Source organism: Arvicola amphibius, chromosome 10 (genome assembly GCF_903992535.2).
Source record: "Arvicola amphibius chromosome 10, mArvAmp1.2, whole genome shotgun sequence".
Lineage (NCBI taxonomy): Eukaryota > Metazoa > Chordata > Mammalia > Rodentia > Cricetidae > Arvicola > Arvicola amphibius.
The window spans coordinates 47318000-47341685 of record NC_052056.1 but is presented as its reverse complement, the minus strand read 5'-3'; the positions used below and the strand labels follow the sequence as shown (position 1 = coordinate 47341685).

At 41.7% G+C, this 23686-nt stretch overlaps 1 protein-coding gene across 1 annotated transcript in view; it reads left to right on the top strand.

The window, feature by feature from the left end:
• Cd96 (CD96 molecule) overlaps positions 1-23686 on the top strand; it is a 78848-nt gene that overhangs the window by 25746 nt on the left and 29416 nt on the right. Inside the window, exons 4-7 of the mRNA XM_038345996.1 lie at positions 242-449; positions 3644-3699; positions 17284-17374; positions 19421-19609. Coding sequence (XP_038201924.1) covers positions 242-449; positions 3644-3699; positions 17284-17374; positions 19421-19609 — 544 coding nt within the window. The remainder of the gene's footprint in view (positions 1-241; positions 450-3643; positions 3700-17283; positions 17375-19420; positions 19610-23686) is intronic.

Genomic DNA, 23686 nt, shown 5'->3' with positions numbered 1-23686 from the left:
GTCCATCCTCCAGAGGAACTGAGTTCAGCTCCCAATATCCGCATCTATCCCAATATACCAACTCTAGTTCCAGAGGATTTGATGCCTTCTTTTGGCTTCCACAGCATCTGCACTCATGTGCACCTACACGTGGACACACCTGCACATAATTCAAAACAAGTAAATAGTGTTTAAGAATCAGTCAGTTGAGGCAGATTCACACATTCTGTGTTCTGTAACTGACTACTATTTCTCTCTCCAGGAGAAAGATGGAGTCCAGGAAGTTCTCCTCACCCACGATGACCACATCTGCAATTCCACATCATTTAAAGGCAGAGTCAAGCTGGGTACAGACTCTGGACTCCACCTGTCCCCGGTCCAAATCCAAGATGATGGCTTGATATTCTCTTGCCACCTGAGAGTCAATCCTCTTGAAGTCTGGAAGACCTTCACTACAGTCAAGGTTTTTGGTAAGGAGTTTGTTCAGTGAGCTCTCTGCCACCTATGTCAATGCCTTTGGTCATGCTCTTTCCTTACAAGGGAGTTCCCTTTTTACAGTGGACAGCAGCCATACAAGGGTAACTCCTGCAATTCTCTTTTCCTTGATTCCTATCATTCTCATTGGGGGGCGTGACCAAAGGTGGAAGGCTAAAGAATAATTACTCAGTTAATAGAATAAAGCCACCAGAAAGTCACATATAGGTCAGCTTCCTGGTGGCCTCTGCCTTGTTTGCAGGCATAATGTTTCCTATGGGTACTGGAAATCTCTTTAATTATACCTGCCAAAGTCTAATTGCTTGGCTGTCTAATTATATGAGTTATTTTCTCAACCAAAGTGCAATAAGGCCACCAGCAGCAAAAGAGGCTGGTAAATACAGCCAGAGAAACTGCAGGAGGCCCCACACCATCCTGCAAGGGCCCAGCTGGGTGAGAATCCTCTGGGGTTTTGCAAAGATAGTCAAGCCTGCAGGGATGGCTCTCTGACCCAATCCTCAGAACACCTAGCTGTGAAATCCACCATGACCTCATTCAGAATGTAGAGACTCTGCAGGCTGCAATTTGATGAGAAAAATGTGAGCATTCTATTTGGTTTCCTGGTGCAAAGAAATATTACTAAGGAGAAGCTCCTGACTTTGGCTAGTTTTTCATTTTTCTGACCATGACCTGTAGTTCTTAAAGTCATTCTAAAGGAGGGCAAAGGGAAAAGTGGCCACGTGGATGGGCAATCAATTGTTTTTGAAAATGAGGTAAGCAAAGAGAAAATACACTACCTAAAATCTAAGGGCCTGGACTGCTAGATTGCTTCTCGATTTCTTAATGATAGGGCAGACAAAATAAGATAAAATATAAAAGGAGTTATTTATTTTTATTTAGAAACATGCTGCACTGAATTAGAGGTCAGAAAATGTGGTCGGTGGAAGAAAACACAGAGAAGTTTATAAAGACAGAAATAGCTGAGGCAAGATTTACTTAATGTGGAGTTTCATGAATATAGCTTTCTCCTGTACCTCGTTGTGTTCCCCTGCCCCCCTTTTCTTCTCTCTTCTCCTTAATTCTATGCCTCCTTTGTCTCCCAAGTCTCCCAGGAGGATGAACTAGATCACAATTATTCATTCGCATCAGCTCTCTATGAAGCCTAGACAGTGTCCCATGAAGACTTCCAAACAGACTGATTTGCTTTTACTGTACCCATAGCACCGTTTGTTCACTTCCAGGGTGTGACTATCTTAGCGCAAACACAAACTGACTCATCTGGCCTTGCTATTGGCAGGCTAAGGAAGGCAGACATCCAGGATGTGGGAAGAAAGATGCATTTTAACTTAGGCGAGATCTTTGTGTCACAGCATGATCTAATTGCCTTGTCAATGTGGAATCCATGGCTGCACGTCTTCGCCACCCTCAAACGTTTCCATGTTGGTCTGGAAGGCACATATGCTCCTACATCCCACATTTAGCATCGTCTCTGCTCCTCCACCTCTCTGTCTGGATACATTCTTCTTTTTTAAGCTCCCTTTGGACTGTGCTTACAAATACAGAACACCGACTGCTTATTTTGCAATTAAGTTTGCATTGCTCACTGGAATTCTTAAGCAAATATACTGTTTACAGACATGCTCCTGGCTGTGAAGGAGGGTCTCCATGATTTTGCTGTACCTCTGACAGGCACACTTGTTTTGCCTGTAATTTTGGGCAACTTATTCAGGAGGATTACAAGTTTGAGCCCATGATGCAGAATGAAACCTTGCCACATAAAATATAGATAAAATCTGCCTTTCAACCATTAGTGTTTCCCTACATTAAATAAGCCCAAATGGAATATGAAAAATGTTGTGTTGACTGTGTTGCCAATCCATCCATCATGGTCTATACCCTTTTATTCTTCTTCCCAAGCTATCACTACCTGATGTCTACTCTCTGCAGAGCAGGGAACAGAGGCAGCCTGCCACTTTGCACCCACCACCAACTCACTTTTGAGGCTTTGCTTGCTCCCTCTACTCAAATCCTGAGAATGTGACTGCTTTGCATTCATAGACTGTCTCTCTCGACCACCCCAGTGACTTTCAAATCATTCCAGGGTCTTCATTCTACCTGTATTTGTTTTTGTTTGTCAACTTCTGGGCTGTGTCTTGGTTTGGAATCCCCAGGAGCAGGGGAATGAGGTGGGAGATGATGGGCATTTAAACAAAACTTTGATTTAAATTAATTTATTTGAGATGCGGTCCCAGAACTGAGAGGTAGGAGTAGACAGGGACCCCACCCCTAGCCAAGAAGCTATCTGCATCTGTTACCTGTTTGCAAAGGGTAATAAGTCTCACTGGTTATATTAACCATACTTAACGGCAGGCTGCCAGGCTCAGCAGCAGAAGCCAACACAAAATGAACCCAATGGTATCTTTGAAGACTTGTTGTCTCATACTGGTTTGCTTTGGATTGTTATTTTTTTCGCGGGGGGAGGGTGGGTGGGAGAGTCTTTATGATCTCTGTATGTTATAGTTTCTGCTTTTGTGGCTATATATGTATTTTTATTATTATTCTTTATTAAATTCTGGTTATTTTATTTGTTTATCTGATTGTTTTCTAAACAGAAAGAAAGAAAAACCTGTAGAGTTACGTGGATGGGATCTGGGAGAATTTGAGAGAGGGAAAACATGATAGAATAAATTGGATGAAAAAAGTTTTTCTTCAATTAAAAAGTAAAATTTAAAAATCATCCCCAAATAAATTATATTTGGACATTAAAACTATTAACAATAATAGTTTGTCTGGAAGGTCATCCTCAGAAACAGGACGGGGTGGAAAGTGAGCCTACAAGGAGAAGGAAGACAAGGAATGCACAATGACTTCTTCAACCTCAGAGATCAGTCTTGCTGAGAGCTCTGAACTGTGGCACAAAATACATATCAGGAGCTGGTAGGATGCTTCAGTGGAAAAAGCTCTTGCACACAAACTCAGTGACCTGAGTTTGAACCCTCCCCCAAGAATGCAAGGTAGAAAGAGAGGTTCAAACTTCTGAAAGCTGCCCAGTAATCTTTTATAGGCACATTATGTCCCTCACACTTATCACACACACGCGCGCGCACACACACACACACACATGCACACACACAGATGGGCAAGTTGTACAGAATCCAATGCCACTAACTGTATTTTATTTATCTTTAAGCTAAGCCAGAAATCCTCATGATCGTGGAAAATAGCACCATGGATGTCTTAGGAAAGGTGAGTCCCATAAAACTTGTAAACATCTATAACATTACATGCCAAGCTGTGTCAGGTTGCACGGTTGCCAGGAACATCCCCTCCAAAGACTTTATCCCTTGGCCCTTAGCCAGCTAACTGCTGCTCTGAAGGAAGGCAAGCTGCGGTGATTCTGGAAACTGAATAGAAGACTTGCTTTGACTTACTGCTCTCAGAAGGTGTGAGCTACATCCTTAGGCCTTACTTTCCTGGGGCGTGGGGGTATTTCAATTGTTTAAATGTGTCTGAACTGAGGGAAAGTGGGACAGAAAACAGTGTGAATCCTGGTAAAAGAAAGAGTTCCGCTCATCTGACAGTTAATTTGTTGTTCCCGTGAGCTGGCTTTCCCATTGCTTTGAGAAGAGGAATGGTACACTCCTGCCCTCCTCCTATTTCCCTGGCAACAGGAGGAAGGGCAGGAGAAAAGGGAAAGTAGAGCAGGATGCTCTGAGTTCACCCTCTTCAGAATAGCTCTCTGCCTCCAGTCATTGGATGGAGACACACTTACCAGCTGGTTGTCGCAAGAACAAATGACTTCATGCCACTGCAGTCAGGTCTCCACTAACATGACATATCCAACAGCAATATCTGGTTGTTGTGGTTTTAATAATGAAATCAATGCGTGAGTAATTCTTAAAAGAGTGTGCTGTGTGTGGCAAATGGCCAATACAGATTGTTGCTGCTATCCTTGCTATTCCTGTTTTTTGTTTAGTTTGGTTTGGTTTTTTGATACACATTTTTTCTGTGTAGCCCTTGCTGTTCTGGAACTCACTTTGAAAAACATGCTAGCCTTGAACTGCCTCTGCCCCAGCACTGAGATTAAAGTCGTGTGCCACCACACACTGCAACACTATTATCTGTTTTATTTCAATGTCTTGCGACCTGTGACTTCACCGAAGCTTTTCAAAACTCCAAGGAAAATAAATATTCTCGTGCATTTCCTGTTACATGATATGGACAATTTATATTTAGCTGCCTCTCATCCCACAAATATTACGATTTTTGATCCTGCTGAATATCAGTCATTTAATTCCACAGCTGCCCATAAATCACGGCTCAAATTCTGTGGGGTGACTCTGGAGGACCCTAGATATTTATTATCTAAGTTTACGTGTCTATTTATGGTATCATAAATTTTAAAATAATAAGGACAGGTTTAGTCAGTTATCCTCTGTTCCAACTAAGCCCCAAGTTTATCAGTGCACTTCATGCATTTTGGTGGTTTAAGTAACCCAACAATACAGCTTTCAGAAGATGTATACCCTTTTTCTTAGGACCTCTTGCAGATTCTCTTGGTGCCAGAGTTTCTGAGTAAGATGACCTCAGTGTAGATATAAAACAATAAAACCAGATCCAAGAATCCCAGTTGGAAATTAAGAAAGGAATACTTGGCTTCGCGTTCCACAAGTCATAAAATTTCCTCTTCAGGACCCAAGCAGGCATAGATGGCGGCTAGGGAAACAAAGGGACATGCATTATTCCCTGAGGAATCAGTGAATATTCAGCTCTCTCCACCTCCACGTCACCATGACTGGCCTGGAGATGCTTGAAACTCTCGCCAAACGTTAAGGCTCCTTTACGCTAATATTCTTAGGATTGGTGCTGTATCATTAATAACTCTCTAACTCTTCCAAGCATCTTGACATACTTATTTTGTTTTGCTTTCAACCAGCCTCTAAAATAGAGCAGCTGTTGTTTTATAGAGAAGATGTTCAAGCCAGAAAGCCCCGAACGTTTGGCTGAGTGACTCACAAGGAACTGAGGTGGAGTGTGTGTGAGCATGACCGGGGAGGATGAGAAGAAAGGGTGCCTTGCTCAGAGAGCAGGCATATCGAAGCAGAATCTAACTGTGCCTTGTTATCTACGTCAAGGAGTTAACCACTGTGAGCCTCAGAGTGCTAATTTCTGAAACTTTGGGCTAATAAATATTTCGTAAGATTCCTAGGAGAACTAAATCTATATACAGTTGCAGAGTCTGTGGCACACAGTGGATATCTCAGGCGTGTTTTTCCCTCCTCCCCTACCAGTCTCTCTCTGCTTCACCAATCCTTCCCTCTGCTTGTGCCTTCCTGTGCCTGTGATTAATTCCAGGAAACAAATTGAGATGGAGAAAAGGGAAGACTAGGACACAGTGTAGAATATGCTGGAGCTGCGTTTGGCTTCTCCAAATGCTGACTTGAGCAATGGGAACCTTGCTTCCTTATCTTCCTTCTACGTGGAAGTGGGCAGTGAAGGGTGCCAGCCTTGTTAGAGTGATACGAAGATCGAATGAGAGACTGCTTGCAAAGCAGCTGCCAAGTAGTAGCCTAGTAGCCGCAGGTGCTCGGTTAAGGTAACTAAATCCCTAGCCCCTCAATCCAGAGAGGAATTAAATGAGTGTCCATGTACTGGAGGCCTGAACTTAACAGCCTTCGGTGTGAGATTTTGCTGGGGACTCAGTCTGTTACAAGATGAGATCCAGTGTTGTTAGTTAAACCTACAAAGCCTGTGACTAACGTGTCTTCTCTGTACAACCAACAAGACCCAGCATTATTCTAACGATGATGCCTCTCAGAATTGGATACACTAGCAATGTCTTCTGAGAATATTCTCCTTCTGCCTATCATGATCTTATGTGTTCCCGAGAATGGGCCATAACAGACTGCCACACGGCATACAGATTCGCTCCACCATCTGAGAGAGGCGGATTTAGTCTAAAGTTCAGAGTCCCTCCACGTGCATACTTTTGCATCAGACTAAAAGATGCCAAGCCAAGCAGTCCACAGTCTGCAGCTGCTAATACAGTAAGGAGAGAGACATGCATGGAATCCCCAGAGTTTATTGAGCAGTTTGAACTTTAAAAAGCCACGCTGTCTCCTTTATGATTTATGCTTTCTGCTTTAACCTGGTGTTCTCCATGGGCTCTCCTTGCCATTCTGCTCTTTTATTATTTTAATAGAATATAGAAAATTAATATCTACAGCAAATGACCAGACACAAAACACAAGAAACAAACGCAGTGTAAGGTTACGGTATCTAGAGAGGAAGACAATCTACATTAATAAATGGAAAACATACCATAGCCCAACATATTTATGAGTGTGGCAGTTAGGGTCTTACTTTAGCAGAACTCTGGTGGTGGTTCGCAGAATCCAATAACTGTGTTTATTTAGTTTAAGTTTTGCAAAACTTGAACCTTTATGCATTCCTCAGCCTTCTTAAGTCTCATGCATATGATTTATTCATTTGTTTGTTTTTAAGAGATCAGGTAGGACAACCTCTTTTGTGATGTAAAACGGCTCTGGCCGGGCGGTGGTGGCGCGCGCCTTTAATCCCAGCACTTGGGAGGCAGAGGCAGGCGGATCTCGGTGAGTTCGAGACCAGCCTGGTCTACAAGAGCTAGTTCCAGGACAGGCTCCAAAGCCACAGAGAAACCCTGTCTCGAAAAACCAAAAAAAAAAAAAAATAAAAAAATAAAAAAATAAAAAAAAAAAAAAAAAATAAAACGGCTCTGACTCTGAGTGTATTTGACTTCCTGTAGCCATTGCACTGTTGGACACCTAGGATGTCAATCTTAACAGACAGACACAGGCCTGGAAGTGTGGCTTAAACTAGTAAGGAGACCATATAGAAAGGGAAGTTTCCATTTTTCAAGAGAAGACTAAGTAGTGTTATAGGGTCGCAGTGTGGCCCGAGTTTCTGCTAGCCTGCTGTCTAGACTTCCATTTGTTCCACAGATAGCTCACTCAGAAAGCAGGTCTCACTGTCATCACTACCTGCCAGGTCATTAAGAGAGAGCCACGTGAGACCTTTCGATGGAAACCAGGTCTCCTCAAGAAGGTTGGTGCTAGAATGCCTGTTCATCATTGAGACCAGGAGTCACTGTCTTCCCTTCTTGTCCTTACTCTGCTCTGCTGTGATTAGCCTCTCTTCTCGTTAGTCTAACACAATACCTGACAGAAGCATCTTCAAAGAGAACTGTGCCCCAGTTAAGAGGGGGATACAGTCATTTCTCAGAAAACCATAGCTGTCAGGGTGTGCCGTGGCTGGCCACACTGTGTCCCCAGTGAGAAAGATGAACGTTGGAGCTCAGTTTGTCCCTCTCCCCATCTCTCTTGGGTCTTAAATGGGCTAAACTGGCCTCAACCCCACTATGTAGCCAAGGATAATCTTAAACTTGCTATTCTACTGTCTCTACCTCCAGAGTGCAGGAATGATAGATATCAGCATGTAGGCCGAGACTGCTCATTCATTTCCTGGTTGTCCAGACCCGAATAATAACACAAAATCTATATTAATTGCAACACTGTTTGGCTAATAGCTTAGGAATATTTCTAGCTAACTCTTACATCTTAAGTTGACCCATTTCTATTAATTTGTGTATTGCCACGAGGCTGTGGCCTACCAGTAAGGTTTTGGCTAGCAGCTGGCAACTTTCTCCTTCGGCAGCTATGTGACATCTCCCTGACTCCACCTACTCTCTCTTTATAGCTCTGTTTGAATTTCCTGACTGGCTTTAATCTATTAAGCCATTGGCCAAAACAGCTTCTTTAATAACCAGTGGCCTAGTAAAAATATATTCATAGCACTCAACGGGGAATCCCACATTGTGAGATCAGCTCCTTTTTCTCTTTTCATTCAGTCTAGAGTGTAGTAAAAACTAGATATTGTCATCCATATTCAGGATGTCTTCCCTCTTCAGTTAAACCTCTTTAGAAATGTCCTCAGATACAGCCAAGGCATGTTTCCTATGAGATTCAGAATCCTTCCAAGTTGACAATGCAGATTAACCAACTCATTAGAAGGCGGAACGGAGGAGAAGGTGCTGGCTGGCCCATCCCAACAAGCAAGCAGCCCCAGCACAGAGGCCATGTTCATATCCAGTTTTATTTTATTCTGTCCCTAAGTTAATATTTTAGACATAGCCTCAGCAACCCAGAAAATTTTTCTCCATGTGAACTATTAGAATCTTTTCTTTTTTTCCCCCCAAAGCATCTCTGAACATTTAAAAATGAGCCTTTTAATAAAATATCAGAAGACAATGGATGGCCATGCAGTTCATATTTTAGAGGCGCAACAAAAATCTAAAACCTACTTCACAAATGAGTGTCTGGTCTCTGGGCGTGAAACAAAGTCAACTCATTAAAATTGTGCCTTCGGGACAAACAGGAATGTCCTCTTTCCTTTAGTCACCCTGGAGAGCATGGTCTCTTTTCTTTATTCATCGGGAAACGTTCTTACAGCCCCACTTGTTCTCCCTCTTCACGCTTCTCTCAAGTCACTTTTTTTAAATAAAATTTTCTCTCACCTCTTCGTTTCTCTTTATACTGCCTCTCTTCTTTCTCTCGAGTTTCACTTGACTTGCATTTACCTACTCTTTCTCCCTTCTACCTTAATGTGGAGTGCGATTAAATTTAAATATTTGTGAGAAAAAATAGTTTTATTCTTTAAAAACTTTTATTTTATTTGTGTGTGCACGTGTGCGTGTGCGTGTGTGTGTGTGTGTGTGTGTGTGCACTGTATGTGTGAGTGCAGACACACAGTAGCATGGTGCATATGTGTAGATCAGAAGACAACTTACAAGAGTTGGCTCACCCCTTCTGTGGCGAGTCCTAGGCATGGCACTTAGGTCTTCGATTTGCCTAGCAGGTGCTTTTAACATCTGACCCATATTGCCAACCCACATATTTTTTATTATTCTTAACATTTAAACCCAGTGAATTGAGAGGTATTGTATTTTCTCTGTCCTAATTATGCACTAATTAGTTTTAGTTAGGTTGTTGAAAATCTCACAAGACACAGAAAGTCTGCACAGATGAAACAGTTTTAATATACGAATAAAGCAAAGCATTCTGGCCAGAAGAGAAAGATAGTCATCGCTCAGACAGAAGGCTTTTAGTCCTTCCATCACTGGATCACACAGAGTAGCCTGTGTGTGCTGTCTCAGGTGGCTGCCAGCATGCTTGCAAACACCCTGTCCTGCTGCAGTCCCTGAGCCTCTCAGGGTGAGCTGCTCAGGTAGGTGCATTCCATTCAAATCTCCGGGTCCCCTGAAACCAAGTGCTGGAGATGCTGACCCAAATATTCTAACCTGAAACGACTCAGAGACATTTGCGACAAAGTAATTTGTATGTCTCATTAGAGCACTTTGAAGTTCTATCCAAGGCTCAGCAAACACTGGGAGCCCTGGAGATTATTTGCTCTGCTCATACCTGTAAAGGTTGGCTCGCACGATTGCTCGTGTCTTTAGAGCACCCGATAGACCACTTTTGCTTCCTATCTGAATAAGAGCTAAGGTGAAAGTCAGTGTTTTTAGAACGCATGCCCACAGTCAGAATTTAAGCAGAACAGAAGGAATGTGCTACTGCAGGCAGGCCCTCTTCTGGCTACAGGCACACCCAGCCTTCTCTCCTCTCACTTTCTGCCTCATCTCCAGGATGGCTCTTCCCTCCTCCTCAAGTGCTCGCTCCTCCCTTCCACAGTTTCTTCCCACCATTCTATTGCCCTCTGCATCCTCAGCACTTCCTTTTCCTCTGGCTGGTCCATAAAGTTAGGCCATTTCCCTGCTCTGGGGGCTTGGCCCAGTCATCCTCCATGCCTAGAGGGATCCAGGGGGCATGATCTTGGTGCTGCTTGGTAAGGCTGTGGCTGCTCTTCTTCAACTCCTCTCTGTTCATGCTTTGCAGATGCTTCCATGGGATGGTGGTACCCATGTTGACTTCAGGACATGCCTCTCTTGTCTGACATCAAGGTAACAGGTAGCATAGTTTTGAGATGGGGCTCAGCTGGAATACTCCCAGGCCTTAGGAAATCAAGCGCCTTTGTTCTGGGCATCCACATTACTTATCTCCTCCTTGGTCTCTGGAACTCCTTCTGGCAACATCCTGGTTCTGACCTTCTCATCCTCCTTTTCTGGCCTCATCTTACCTCCTCTTCCACACTGTCTTCAGAGTGTGCCTAGATGTATGCAGAATGTTTTAGTTAAACAACAAAGTTGATGGACAGGTAGGAAAGGCCTGGGGATTCACAATAACATTCCAAAGCTGACCACGCATGCTGCTATGAAGTTTTTAATCTTCTGCTTTACTGGAATGCTGGGGTGAGTCTAAAGACAGCTCACTCATTTGTCCTCTTTCCCAGACACTCACTGTTCGCCCCTCAACAAACAGATGTTCAGAAACAGAGATATTCCCTACCTAACAAATCCAACTCTCTTGGGCGGACCCAATGTTCCCACGCCACCCACTCTTACGTATTAAAACACCCAGGTTTCCCCTTGACTCCCCGTCTTAGCTGCTTCCTGTCTCCTTGCAGCTTGACAGCTGACTGCATCTTAGCAGTAAGAAGAACAACAACACCCGCTCTGGCGTTCTTCAGGAGGCTCACAATAGGGACTCACGGGTGAAGTGAACACTGGCAGGTGGTGGTGGGAGGGAGGAGTTGCTGCAGTGTGCTGTCATCTAGAGGCTGAAATGCCAAACGTTCCCAGCACAAACTTGACCCACAAAGGTCCCTCTGCTTTGGGATTCTAAGATCTCAAGAACAAACTTAGCTGTTTTAAGCAGGAGGGTCTGGCATGCCAGGAGGAGAAGGACATGGGCAAGTCCTCACAGACTGGGCCTGCCTGGTTGTCTCCTGCCAGCAACTTACTGTATCCTTCCTTTCCTGGCACAATGGCCTGCAAAGCCAACAGCCAACCAACCATTTCGCAGGCAACTGACAGCAGGTGTTTTACTTCTTTGCCTTATTTCAGATACAGAGAGGTAAGTGGGAAATCATATTGCCCCCTAAAAACAGTCTGATTTCTCCATCCTTTCTTGGATGATTTTGTACATGAATGGGAAATGTTTTCATCCAGCTTGCAGCCCAGAATGGTCAGGAAATTCTGCTCTCATTCCCACTCCACCCAGCCCCAGCAGGCACTTAGAGGCAGGGGAAGCTCTGGACTGGTTTCTGATCTCTCTGGTGCTCCATGAGCCTACCCCTGCACACCTAGGATGATGATTAGTTCATCCCTGATCCCAGGGGGAGGACACTTTTGGGTTAAGTCCCTCCCTCTTCCAGGAGGTCATTGTGTGCTAGTATGGAGTACCTATAGGTGACTTAGTAGGTTTGCATTCTGCGTGGGTATCCAGCTTCTCGAGCAGAGAACAGTGTAAGAAAAAGTGGAGAGGATGGAATACAGACTCCCCCGAATGCAAAGACCTCTGTGACTTCAAGTATCTTCCCAACTGTCAGATCATTAAGTTTTATACTTAGCTAAAAATCCACGGCTGCTGTGAATGTGGCCAGCAGAAAAGCCAAAGAACTCACAGAAGAAGATATTAAGTGAAAGAAAACTGAAAATCCAAAGAACAATGGCAAATTAAGATATGAATTCCGCAGTGCTTTCATTACGTTATGTAACCAGAGTTGGGAAAACTGAAATGCTCTGGGCTTACCTTCTCAGAAAGATTATCACCACTTATGGGGAAATATATATTCACATTTGTATTTAAATCGGGGAAGCAGAGTCTACCACGAGGAGACAGGAACATTTTTAAAGTCAATGTCTACAGGAAGAGACAGACGTTTACAAGATAGAAGAAGAGAGAAATGTCACAGTGCAGATGAGGCAGAGCCTGACAGTTGCGTTTCTAACCCAGGTGAAGTGAGCAGAGGAAAGATCCAAGTGAGATCAAAATTGCTTTGGAAAGTTGGGAAAGGTTTGTTTTGTTTTGTTTTTTTAATTACCTTTCTGTTACTGGAGTTTTAGGATTAAAAAAGTGCCAACCATGGAAGCCCCAACAGACTAGGCTCAGTGCCTATCCCAGCAACCCCGTTAAACAGGGGTCCTGGTGAACGATAAATGATATAACCGGCATAGCCACCCTGGGGAGAACCCTAAGTGCGTCTTCAGTGCACTGACTTGAGCTCTCAGTTTCATCACAGAGAGAACTGGGGCAGAAGGTGAGGGCAGCAGTGTTGCTCACGGTGTGCTGTGGCTGGTGACTGCTCAGCTCCGGCTCACAAGAGGGGGTCTGGAAATGTCCCACCCCTGTTGTTAAGTGAAATGGATCATTTGGTTCCCACGAGCTGTTGACTCCTCTTACAGGGTGCACCCTACCATCTTTAGAATCAACCTCTTTGGGGGCTATTCCATCCTGCGAGGCTCACTGACACTCAGTCCCTGCTTGAAAGGGTGCTTATCAGTCAACACTGTCTCCTGGGATCCTAGGAGACAGCAACACAGAAGGGAAAAGTCAGAAGGGAAAAGCACAAACACATAGAGGAACAAGCATTCAGGTCAGTGACTGGTGCCTTTCTTTGTTCCTAGTTTTAAAACCTTGATGTTTTCAAACTTATCCTAAAAAAGCAAAATAATCCATTGGGGAAGCTGGTGTCTCAATGCAGCTGTGGTAACTAACAATAATTCAGTATTTCATCTGTAGGTGGGGAATTGTTCCTTAGCCTGCCCACTCACCTCGCACAAAAGGCAGTATTAATGGAGCAAGGAAAAAGATTTATTTGGTAAGTCAGCAAAGTCAAAAAGATGCTGATGGCCTGCATGCTGAAAGGCCATCTGAGCTTGATGCGTTTCATGCTATTTTTTAAAGCTCTAGGCTGGGAGGCAGCAGTGGGGATGTAACTTAGGAAATAACTGAGGAGTCCCAGACATCTAATCAGCGATATTGCAGAGCATGGGGGTTGTTAGCAATCTATGAGTTTTGCATAGTCATGAAGCGATCACATTCTTGTAGAAGGTGAAAAATCTTAAATCATCAGTCTTGAACTGGAGGAGACAATTTGGGGATTTCAGCTATTTCAGTGCTATTTTGTGCTATTGCAGACCAACACTCATTGAATGATTAAGAAGAGCCCCCATGGGGCTGCTTTCCAGTAATGAATCACAGAGATATGGTTAAATGCAGTGTGGAAGAGGTGGAGCTAAGTTCCTCTGAACTATAAGTCCAGCTACAAAAAATGAGCAGCCATATATATATATATATATATATATATATATATATATATATACATACATATATATATATGTACATATAGAGTCATATGTAATATACAGTCAGGTCTGTATTTTTTTTTCTGCCTTGTCAATCTCGGCTTGTTATAATCATCTGCCAACATCTTCCAGGTTCCAACTTATATCTGTTCCTCTTGGCTAAAGAGCCCACCTTGGCTATCCAAGTTTGAATCCTCACCACTTTCCAACAGACACTGCCAATACAATCCAGGCCCTTACTTTCCTGTCCATAAAAGTCACCTTTGTGTGCATTTGCACTACCATACATATTTACTCCATTTTTCTTTCAGATTTAACGTTTTCTTCTTGCTCATTTAAGCCAGGCTCTAAATGAGGAAAACACTAATTCCTCAGCAATACTGTAGGTGCTTGATATTTCCTGAAGTGTTTGACCTAAGATTGGACTATTATGGCCCCTGGCATTTCAGTTTTAGAGATCAGAGGCATTTTATAATAAGACCCATATTCTTAAACCAAATATTGGAAGACAGAGTCTGTAGGTAGTACTTGCCTTAAGGATCCTGCCTTTATCTCCTGCCCTGGCTTTCTTTGCTCTAAGAAGGACTGCAAGTTGTAAGATGGTTTAAATAAACCCTTTCTTATTGTGAAACATGAGTTTAAGATACGTTACATTTGTTTATGCTGTAGAATATTTATTTCATGATGCAAAAATGCACTGCATTCTCTTATGCTGCATTTGTTTAACTGTGTGAAGCTGTGTCACTTTGCCTGTCTAAAACACCTGATTGGCCTAATAAAGAGCTGAATGGCCAATAGCTAGGCAGGAGAGAAAAACAGGTGGAGCTGCCAGGCAGAAAGAATAAACAGATGAAGAATGAGAAAAAGAGGAAGGAATAGGAAAAGGAGAAAGAGAAGAGGACTTTGAGGTCCAGTCACCCAGCCACACAACCAGCCATGGAGTAAAAAGTAAAGAAACATATGGAGAATAAAGAAAAGTAAAAGCCCAGAGGCAAAAGGTAAATGGGATAATTTAAGAAAAACTAGCTATAAACAAACCAAACTAAGGCTGGGCATTCATAAGTAAGAATAACTCTCCATGTGATTACTTGGGAGCTGGGCAGCAGACCCTCAAATAGTTTTTTAAAAAAGCAACCACACTTTTCCTCCACAAAGTTGGGTTTGGGTCAGTGTTTCATCACAGAAAGAAAAAAAAAACAAACAAATATTTAAAATCTGAATCATTTCAAGTGTCAAATTACTCAGCTACTTTTGGAGTTAGCAGAGACTTCTTCAGCAGACTGCACCTTGTCCCCAGTGGTACAACACCATCATCTTTGGGCAGTTGGCTGATGGTAGAGGAAGTGAGGCACAAAAATCCAAGAGCATGGGAGGTGACTCAGTATAACCCTCCTTGCCGTCACCGTCACCATGTAATCACTTAAGTCTCTCTACTCAATCCCAGACCAACCGAGCATAAAAAACCAATCTTTAGCATCTTCTTGGGATAAAGAGACTGAATTCTATTTTATTATTTAATAAGAGTATATATTCTAGGGGACCTTTCAAATTGCTGGATACCACACCCAAATCACAGTGCATACTAAGCAAGCACTCTACCATTGAGCTGTGTCCCGAGCCCCATAATTTCCTAAATTCTACAACCCTGTCACATGTATATATCCACATTGTCTGAAACTGAAAAATGAAACAAATATTAAAAGAGTAGAAATGCTACTAGCTACAGTATTTGCTGCTATCCTAGATACATTGAACCCTTTGGAAGTCGTTTTTTTTTTTTTTTTCCTAGTTAACTGCAATGCACTGAGGGGCCGGAAACCACACATCAGGAGGAGTCTACCAGAAAAATGTCTTCTGGCACCTTTGAGTTTGGATTCACAGCTTTATAGGCTTGGCTTATTTGATGGCAATTAGTTGGTAGATCAGCACATCAGTATTACATTTAGTTCACTGTTCCTTACCAGTTAACTACTGTTAAAAGTCAACAGTTGTGGGAAATGTTTAGCTACCAAGATCAAGGACAAGGCATATGCAAAATTCACACATTGGTAGTAAGAAAATATATAGCTAGAAATGGAATTATAGTTTTATAGAGCATCAGATAAGCAAACTAATAAACATCATTGAAATCATTGGATGTGTTCACAATGTTATGGAGTAGAATCTGTATTTTCCAAAAAGAATGAAAGTGTTGAAAAGATCTAACTTATCTTTGATTTTATAACATAATTACCTGTCTTAATTACTGTTTGTAGGGCCCAGGTCTACGTGGGGGTTCCTCTGGGGGTTCATCTTGAGGACAGTTTCCGGCCAGACATTTTGCTGCATTTTCCAGCTGTGCTGTGCTCCCTCTGCCCCACCTGGTGATTAGCTATAGGGCATGTTTATTCCACCCCGGGTGTGGTAATTTCCCACCTATCTGAGGGGGAAATTCTATTGTGCTGCAGTTAGGTAGGTAAGGTTTTTCTTAAGCTTGAATAAACAGCATTTATCTGATCTCCTTTTGAATGACCCAGGTCTCTTGTGTGTTCTTTCAATCTCCAGGCCCTTGCTCGGCTCATGAATGGTACAGTGGTGTGCGAACTGTACTAAGAGTAATGCAGGAATTACATCTATTATCTTGTTGTGAAGAGACACTATAGACAAGGAAACACGAAATGATATACTTAATCAGGGCTCATTTACAGCTTCAGGGAGTGAGCCTTGACCAACTTTGTAGGGAGTATGGCAGGAGGCAGCCAGGCATGACACTGGAGCAGTGGCTGAGAACTTAAATCTTATCCACAGGCAGCAGAGAGAGCAAGACTGGGCCTGTGTGGGCTTCTGAAACACCAAAGCCCACCCTCATCAATATACCACATCAGACAAGGCCACACCTCCTAATCCTTCCTAAACAGTCTACTAACTGGAGACCAAACACTCAAATATACTAGCCTATGGGTGCCATTGTCATTCAAACCACTTTGCTGCCCATCCTCCCATGTTTAGTCCAAAATATTTTACCAAGAAGTCTGTTGGGATGCAATACCATTGATTGTTTCTAATTCCTTTAACTATGTGACACCTTGGTGTTCCATATTTGTCACCTACCATAAGGAAGTATGCACTGTCTACCGTAGAGAATCAAGACGAAAAACAAAGGATGTTATAGAAAACTTAAACCCCCAAATGATATATTTACTTAAAATGATTTCCATTAACCTTCACAACAGATGCTCTTTCACACTATTTTGGAAATAGAAAAATAATGTCTCAATCCCCTTTCCTTTTTAATCTAGTCACATTTTTCTCTGGCTCTGGGGCTTCTTCCTTCTACTTTTTGATTTCTACTTAGTATTAAGTTAATACTAGTTCTATTGCTCAGAGCCCATAAACCTCCTGCAACATTAGTAGAGTCTTGACATTCCTAGACTGACCTAAAGTTCTAGCCACAAATTTGCCAAGGCCCCCAAAGGCAAAACCCCTGTGTAGCCTGTGCACAATTAAAGGTAGGCAAGATCATTTCTTGTTAAGTGTCTCATAGGAATGGAGACACAAGGAGCAAGAATTTCTTCCGCGTTTGAAAATGATCCTCTTCCTGTCTGTTGTAGAAAGTATTTACCTGCCTACTGAAGAAGGTATTCCCCAAAACAAACATCACCTGGTTAATAGATGGAAGGTTTCTTCAAGGCAACGAAGAAGGTGAGGAAACAAAGCTGTGGGAACATGTTTGGCAACACCAGGCATTAGAAAGCATTGTGCCCAAGCTGATCTTGGCATTAAAACTAATTCTTGCTCTAAGAAAATAAAACATCATCTTACCTACCAGGTGTCACTTTCTAATAGTTCATCTGATTCTGCCAAGGGTGTAGAAGGCAGTATTTCCAGAATAAAACTGGTATAGTTGATTTCTTCAGACCATACACACCATTTAATTGGTGTTAGTGAAAGCAAATATTCTTTACAAGGACAAAACATTCAAATAAACATGTAGTTAATGATAATATCTCTGACTCTGTAGTGTTACTATCTTCTCTGCCTTGTTATTTTAACATATTATGTTCATTTTTGACACCACTGCTTTAAATCAATTGATGATAACTTTCACTTTCTCTTGTGAATATCTGGGGCAGGATTGGTGGTATGGCAGTAGAAATGGATATATAAAAGTTTCCTTCATAAGGATCAAGTTTACTGATAGGATTTAGTTTCTGGGGCAGAAAACATACAGACAATTTCAGTATAAAGTAGTATTTCTCATAGGTGGTAACCATGGCAGCATTGCCAGAATAAGCTCAGGACATCTGCGCCTGGACAGCAGGCCTTCCACTGACTCTTCCTTCCAACACATGGAACAATAGCTGAATCACACAGCTCTTGCTCAATTATTTCTTTTAATTTCTAAAATTAACAGCTTCTGCTGGTAGATGAATTTATAGATCCCTTGATGATTATTTACTGGTTAATGAGCTGACTTTAAAAGCAGTTCACTCCAACAATAATACAACACACTCCTGAATGTATATGTTAAAGATTACGATAAGTATATTTTCCTGTTAAGTAAACCCTGTTAAGTAAAGCATCCAGATAGGATGTGCCCAGTACGTTCTCACACAAGAGGCCAGACAGTGCGGTCAGAAGCCCACCAGCATATAACTAATAGCATCTAGCTAATACTTTGTTAACTAATAGCTTCAGAATTAGCAGGAAGAACCTTTCATGGGAGCCCAGGCACTTTGGCACAGGTCTGCAATCCTTGTATTTGGGAGGTTGAGGAAAGGGGATCAAAAGTTCAAGGTCATGCTTGACTATGTAATGAGTTTAAGGTCAGCCAGAGATATAGCAGACCCCAGTCTCAAAAGAAACAAAGAGCCTTTATTGTCAGGACTTGGTGAGAGTTCAGAATGAACTGGCCTCTGAGGACATATTTTTTTAGTAATTTATCGCTACAATGCATGCAATTTGGAATTATCCTAACAGTGACAAAAGATTCTAGAGAAGGCTCATGGGACTAGAACTGAAAATTCTTATCAATACACAACTTATTTCAGAAGAAGGCTATGATAGGGCATCAGAATTAGTATACATATCATTTACTACATTTATAGTAAGGAGGAAGTCCAATCCACTCAACACCCCTTTCCTTCATTCCGCAAGGACCTCACCCAGATGCACTTCCTTACATTAGGGAAGCTCAAAGCAGAACGGAGCTGTTTTATATTCCTTTGATATCTTTTTACTACCTGGCCAGAGTCTTCAGAAGAGCCTCCCCAGAGTTCAAGCCAATTCAAGTACAAGTCACCAATTTCTCCATTACTAAATGACACTAATGAGTTGAAATAATCTACCCCAAGCCTTTGAACCCATGGTCAGAAGAAAATCATATAACAAATGCATAGTACAGCCCAATTATGGATCAGTGCCACACAGGGCCTGTAACAACCGCCACAGGTTAATGCCCGCTTTGCTAGAAATGGGCCTTGCTTCTCCGAAGCTAAAGGCCAACTGCTTGAGAGCCTACATTACTAGCAATTGGCTGTGTGGTGCAGCATCAGTCTCTGGGCTCTCTACACAGATGGGATGGAGGATGACTTGAGTCGTGCATTAAAGGCAGCTCTGGACCACACACAGAGACCCTTATCTCAAAACAAAGTTAAAACCAACTTTTATTATGCCATGTCTTGGCATCTTCACCTGGCTGATAAGAGAAAATGTCAGGGACTAATCATGCTTCCATCTGTCCTGCAGGAATATACATTACAAATGATAAGAAGACTGACAGAAGTGGATTTTGGGAAGTAAAGTCGGTTTTAACAAGGATGCATGGTGACTGGCCGGCGCAATCAAACAACGTGACAGTTCAGTGTATGGCTCTGTCCCCCGGCCCCAGAAATAAAATGTGGACTATCTCATCACAAGCCATCATGCTTCCCTTGGGTGAGTTTCCTGTTGAGCAAAATCACTAAGGCTTAGCCAAGAGTGCCACCAACTCAGAGCATGACTAATTGGAAAGGATAGGACTTTTATTATTTCTGCACCAGTACACATAACCCGAAATTACTAAATTTCAAAATATTAAACAATTCATAAGTAGAATCTCAAAATAATTTCTCCAAATAAAAATCAAAAATGATTCCTTTTCCTATAAATATTTTCTCACAGTAATTTTTTTATTGTGATAATAACTCTTCCTTCTTGTCTTTTATTTTCCAGACAGGCATTTCAGGTTATTGCCTCCACTAGCCTGGAACTCAGTATCTAGTACAAGCTGATCTTTAACTCCTGGCAATCTACTGCCTCAGCCTCCCCAGTGCTAGAATTAGAGTTCTTAATTACCACAGCCTAATCATGATGTTGAGTCAACTAGCATTCTGGTTCATTTATCATCCCATGCAAATTAATAATAACACCTAGGTTTAGCTGAAATTTAAACTATCTGAAAATTCCTGAGTCATAAACATATTCTGGACTGGTGAATGACTCAGCAGGTAAAGGCACTTGCTTCAAGCGTGACAACAGAGTCCCATCTTCGGGGCCCACATGGCCGGAGAAGAGGACAGACTCCAGAAAGTTGTCCTATGATCCTCAGGCGTGTGCTACAACATATGCACTCAGGTTCACACGCACAAATAAACAAATGTTCAAATGAAGAAAAGAAAACTGAGAAGATGTAATTAGTCCCAGCATGCATAACCTCACTGTTTAGAGATGGATGACTTATGTACCATAGTAACTTCACTACCCTGGTTAAACCGCAGTACATACATGGAGACTTTTATGACTGGAAAAAGTTGACAAATTCAGCCACCCCAGCTATTAAGAAATTTTAATAACCAAATTTATTACCCTGAATCATACAAAAATAATTGAGATTTTACTATATAAAATATGACAATGGTCTCAGCAAATGTGGTGACAGTAGACATGTGTATTTCTAAGAAGCTATAAGGATGGCTGTCAAGTGTGCAGATTTAGTAACACTCAGGCAAAACCAAACAGATTTGTGAATCTTTATTACAGCACTATAGAGCTATTAACCTCTTTAACTATTATCCTAGCTTCATAAAAGTTGTCTACAATGCATCCATAAGCATATACTAATTTATTCCAGAAGCCTCTTATACAGGACAGTTTGTATTGCACTCTGGCAGCATCCTAGATACAATGCTTGGTTACTGGATCTGCAGATGAAGGACTATATATCTTAGTACAAAGCCTTTCCCACTACCAAGAAGCAGGTGACATTCCATGCTGGGCCAAAGGCAATTTCCCCCGAGACTCTACCTGTGTCCATATAAATAAATATGAAAAAGAATCCCTGTCAATTCAAAGTCACTCATTCAGAAATTTTGATGGACTTATATGGAAACAGCCTTACTCAACTTCAGTCAGCTCCCTGAAGAATGAGCACAGCTCTTTCCTAGAAGGTGGCACAGGGCAGGGCTGCAGTTTAAGAACAGTAGGAAGTTTACTATGCCTCATACAGATGTGCCAAAGCTGAGTTTGGCCGAAGCTGAAGTGTGAGCTAAAAGACTCTAAGATCTTCAGTTCTTAAACAGAATACTATTCCCATGTGCTCCCAGACAGTGCATTCTGATATTCAACCCAAACTTTGTTTCAAGATCAGAAAATAATGAAAACTCTTAAGATAAAAAGGAATACTGATTTTCATATCCCAAACATACTCTATATTTCAAATTTTAGAGAGAAGTCCCTCTTCTTTTATAAGTATAGAATCTGAGTGAGTAGGAAATTTTAACCACCAAATGAACTTTTAGCCTTTACAACAAGATATTAAAGCTAATAAATCTTGGAGTTTCCCAAAATCTGGTTTCCAAAACTATAGCTCCCTTTCTGGCCCCATCCAAACACAAATCAACAAATCATTGTGTTCTTAACTTGTGTAAGTGCACTCATATATTATTTCAGGGTATGGAGAAAGTCAAAAGCTATCTCTATAGCTGAGAGAAGAGGAACAGTAAGCATTTAAGTGGAAGATTCTAGACAAATATTTCTTGCCTTGTGACTTCCTACAATAAGCCAAAATTCATACTTGTATCTGCTTCTAGGGATCCTGAAAGCATAGAGACTCTAATATGCACACAAATCACCAAGACATCTTGTTAAAATGTAGATTCTAATTCAGCAAGTCTGGAGCTGAGTTCTATATTTCTAACAAGACGCTGCAAGAAACTTCTCCTGCTGGTAGGATGGCTCCACTCTGAGAAGAAAGGATCTTATGTGGCCTGGGATTTGGCTCATTTCTTAGGTGTACCTGGAAAGAACTGTCAGCTGTTCATAGGAAACCTCAGAACTCACTCAGATGTTCTGGTGGGCCAAACTCATGGCTGCTGATGGGGTTGTGAGAGGCTTCTTTGCCTACAATAGAGTTGTTGAGGGCTGAAAGCCCATCCCTTTCAACATTGCAGCAAATGGAGTGACCTAAAATGTTTGTGAGGCCACCATACTCGGTTCTACACCTGAGTGTTGGGAAGTCTCTTATCCCTGTTAGGCTGTTGTCATATCTTTTTAACAGTCCCAATTTTTATTTTGACCAAGGCAGTGTTTCTACTTTTTGGTACAATCTGAAGTCAGACAGATGGTTTATGAGCTTAGATTTCATGTTGAAATCTATGTGGGTTCTGGACAGGGGCAAAGAGCGCTTCTCAGTATGCAAATCTTATAGTAAAATCTCCAAAACGTACCGCAAGGCTGACCCCTTCATCTTCCACAGATGTTTCTTTATGAAGTATATCAGAATACTGTTCTAAAACAAAAATGTCCATCAGTGAAAAATAAATGCCTTACATTGTATCAATCTGGGACAGAACATAATCAATACCTTCAATTCCAGGAATTGGCACTTCCTCTATAAAGGGTGAGACAGCAAATATTTTAAGTAATTGTAATAATTATTCAAGTAAGAACGGCAGCACAAAGGCTGTTATGGACAGCACATAAGCAAGTTAGTATGACTGTATCCCAAAAATATTTTATTCATAAGTATAAGAATGGGTGGGGTTTGACTATATGCATTGACTTACAACCTCTGTCAAACCATTCCATGGAGATACCCATGTAAGTACTCATCTTTCAGCCTCACACTCCACCTTCACAGCGTGCCACTTTAGAAGAGGATGCTTATTACTAAAGAGCAGACAGATAAGCACTTAATGTCGGTCTTTCTGCCAATTTGCATATACATCATTCTATGTATCGATATCTGTAAATACAATGAGGAACAAAACCAATTTTTCTTTCTTTGGAGGAGCATGACCCATCAGTAAAAGTGACAAGACTCTTGATAGCATTAAGCTCAAGAGAAGGACTCCCCAATTTTAAAGAGGTTCATATGAGAAAGCTTGAAAAATGTGAAAATGTCGAGAAATGGCATAAAGACTAGGAAGTTTTCATGAGTGAACTACCTTTGGGTTGAAACACTGCCTTTTGGATAGAATGTGTGGTTCATGAAAGATGGAAAAGAGATGGTCAACTCCAAGACATTAAGTTGGGAGTGTTACATTTGAAGACTTGAGACTAATTATAGAGTGTGATCATTTTCTTAATCTAATGACTCTAATCTAAACAGTGATGCTGTATCTAGAAAACTCAAAATCTTCTAGGCTCAAACACTAACTAACCACATTTGTAATTAAAAAAAAATCCCTCAGGAGCAGGAAAGATGACTTAGTGGTTAAGATATGCTGGTCTTCCAGAGGACCTGAGTTTGATTCCCAGCACACATATGGTGAACTACAGACATCTGTGAGTCCAGTTTTGGGAGATCCTATCCCCTCATCTGGTCCCTGGAGGCTGCCTAGTACACATATCTGCATATATAAATAAATGCAGGCAAAACTCCCATATAATAAATAAAATAATTTTTTAAAAAATCCTTCAGTAGAACTATTTGTAAAGCACATAATGGTGGTCAAAGGAAAGTAAATGAGTGTAAAACAATACATCTTAGCTTCTATTGAGAGAGAGAGAGTGAGAGAGAGAGAGAGAGAGAGA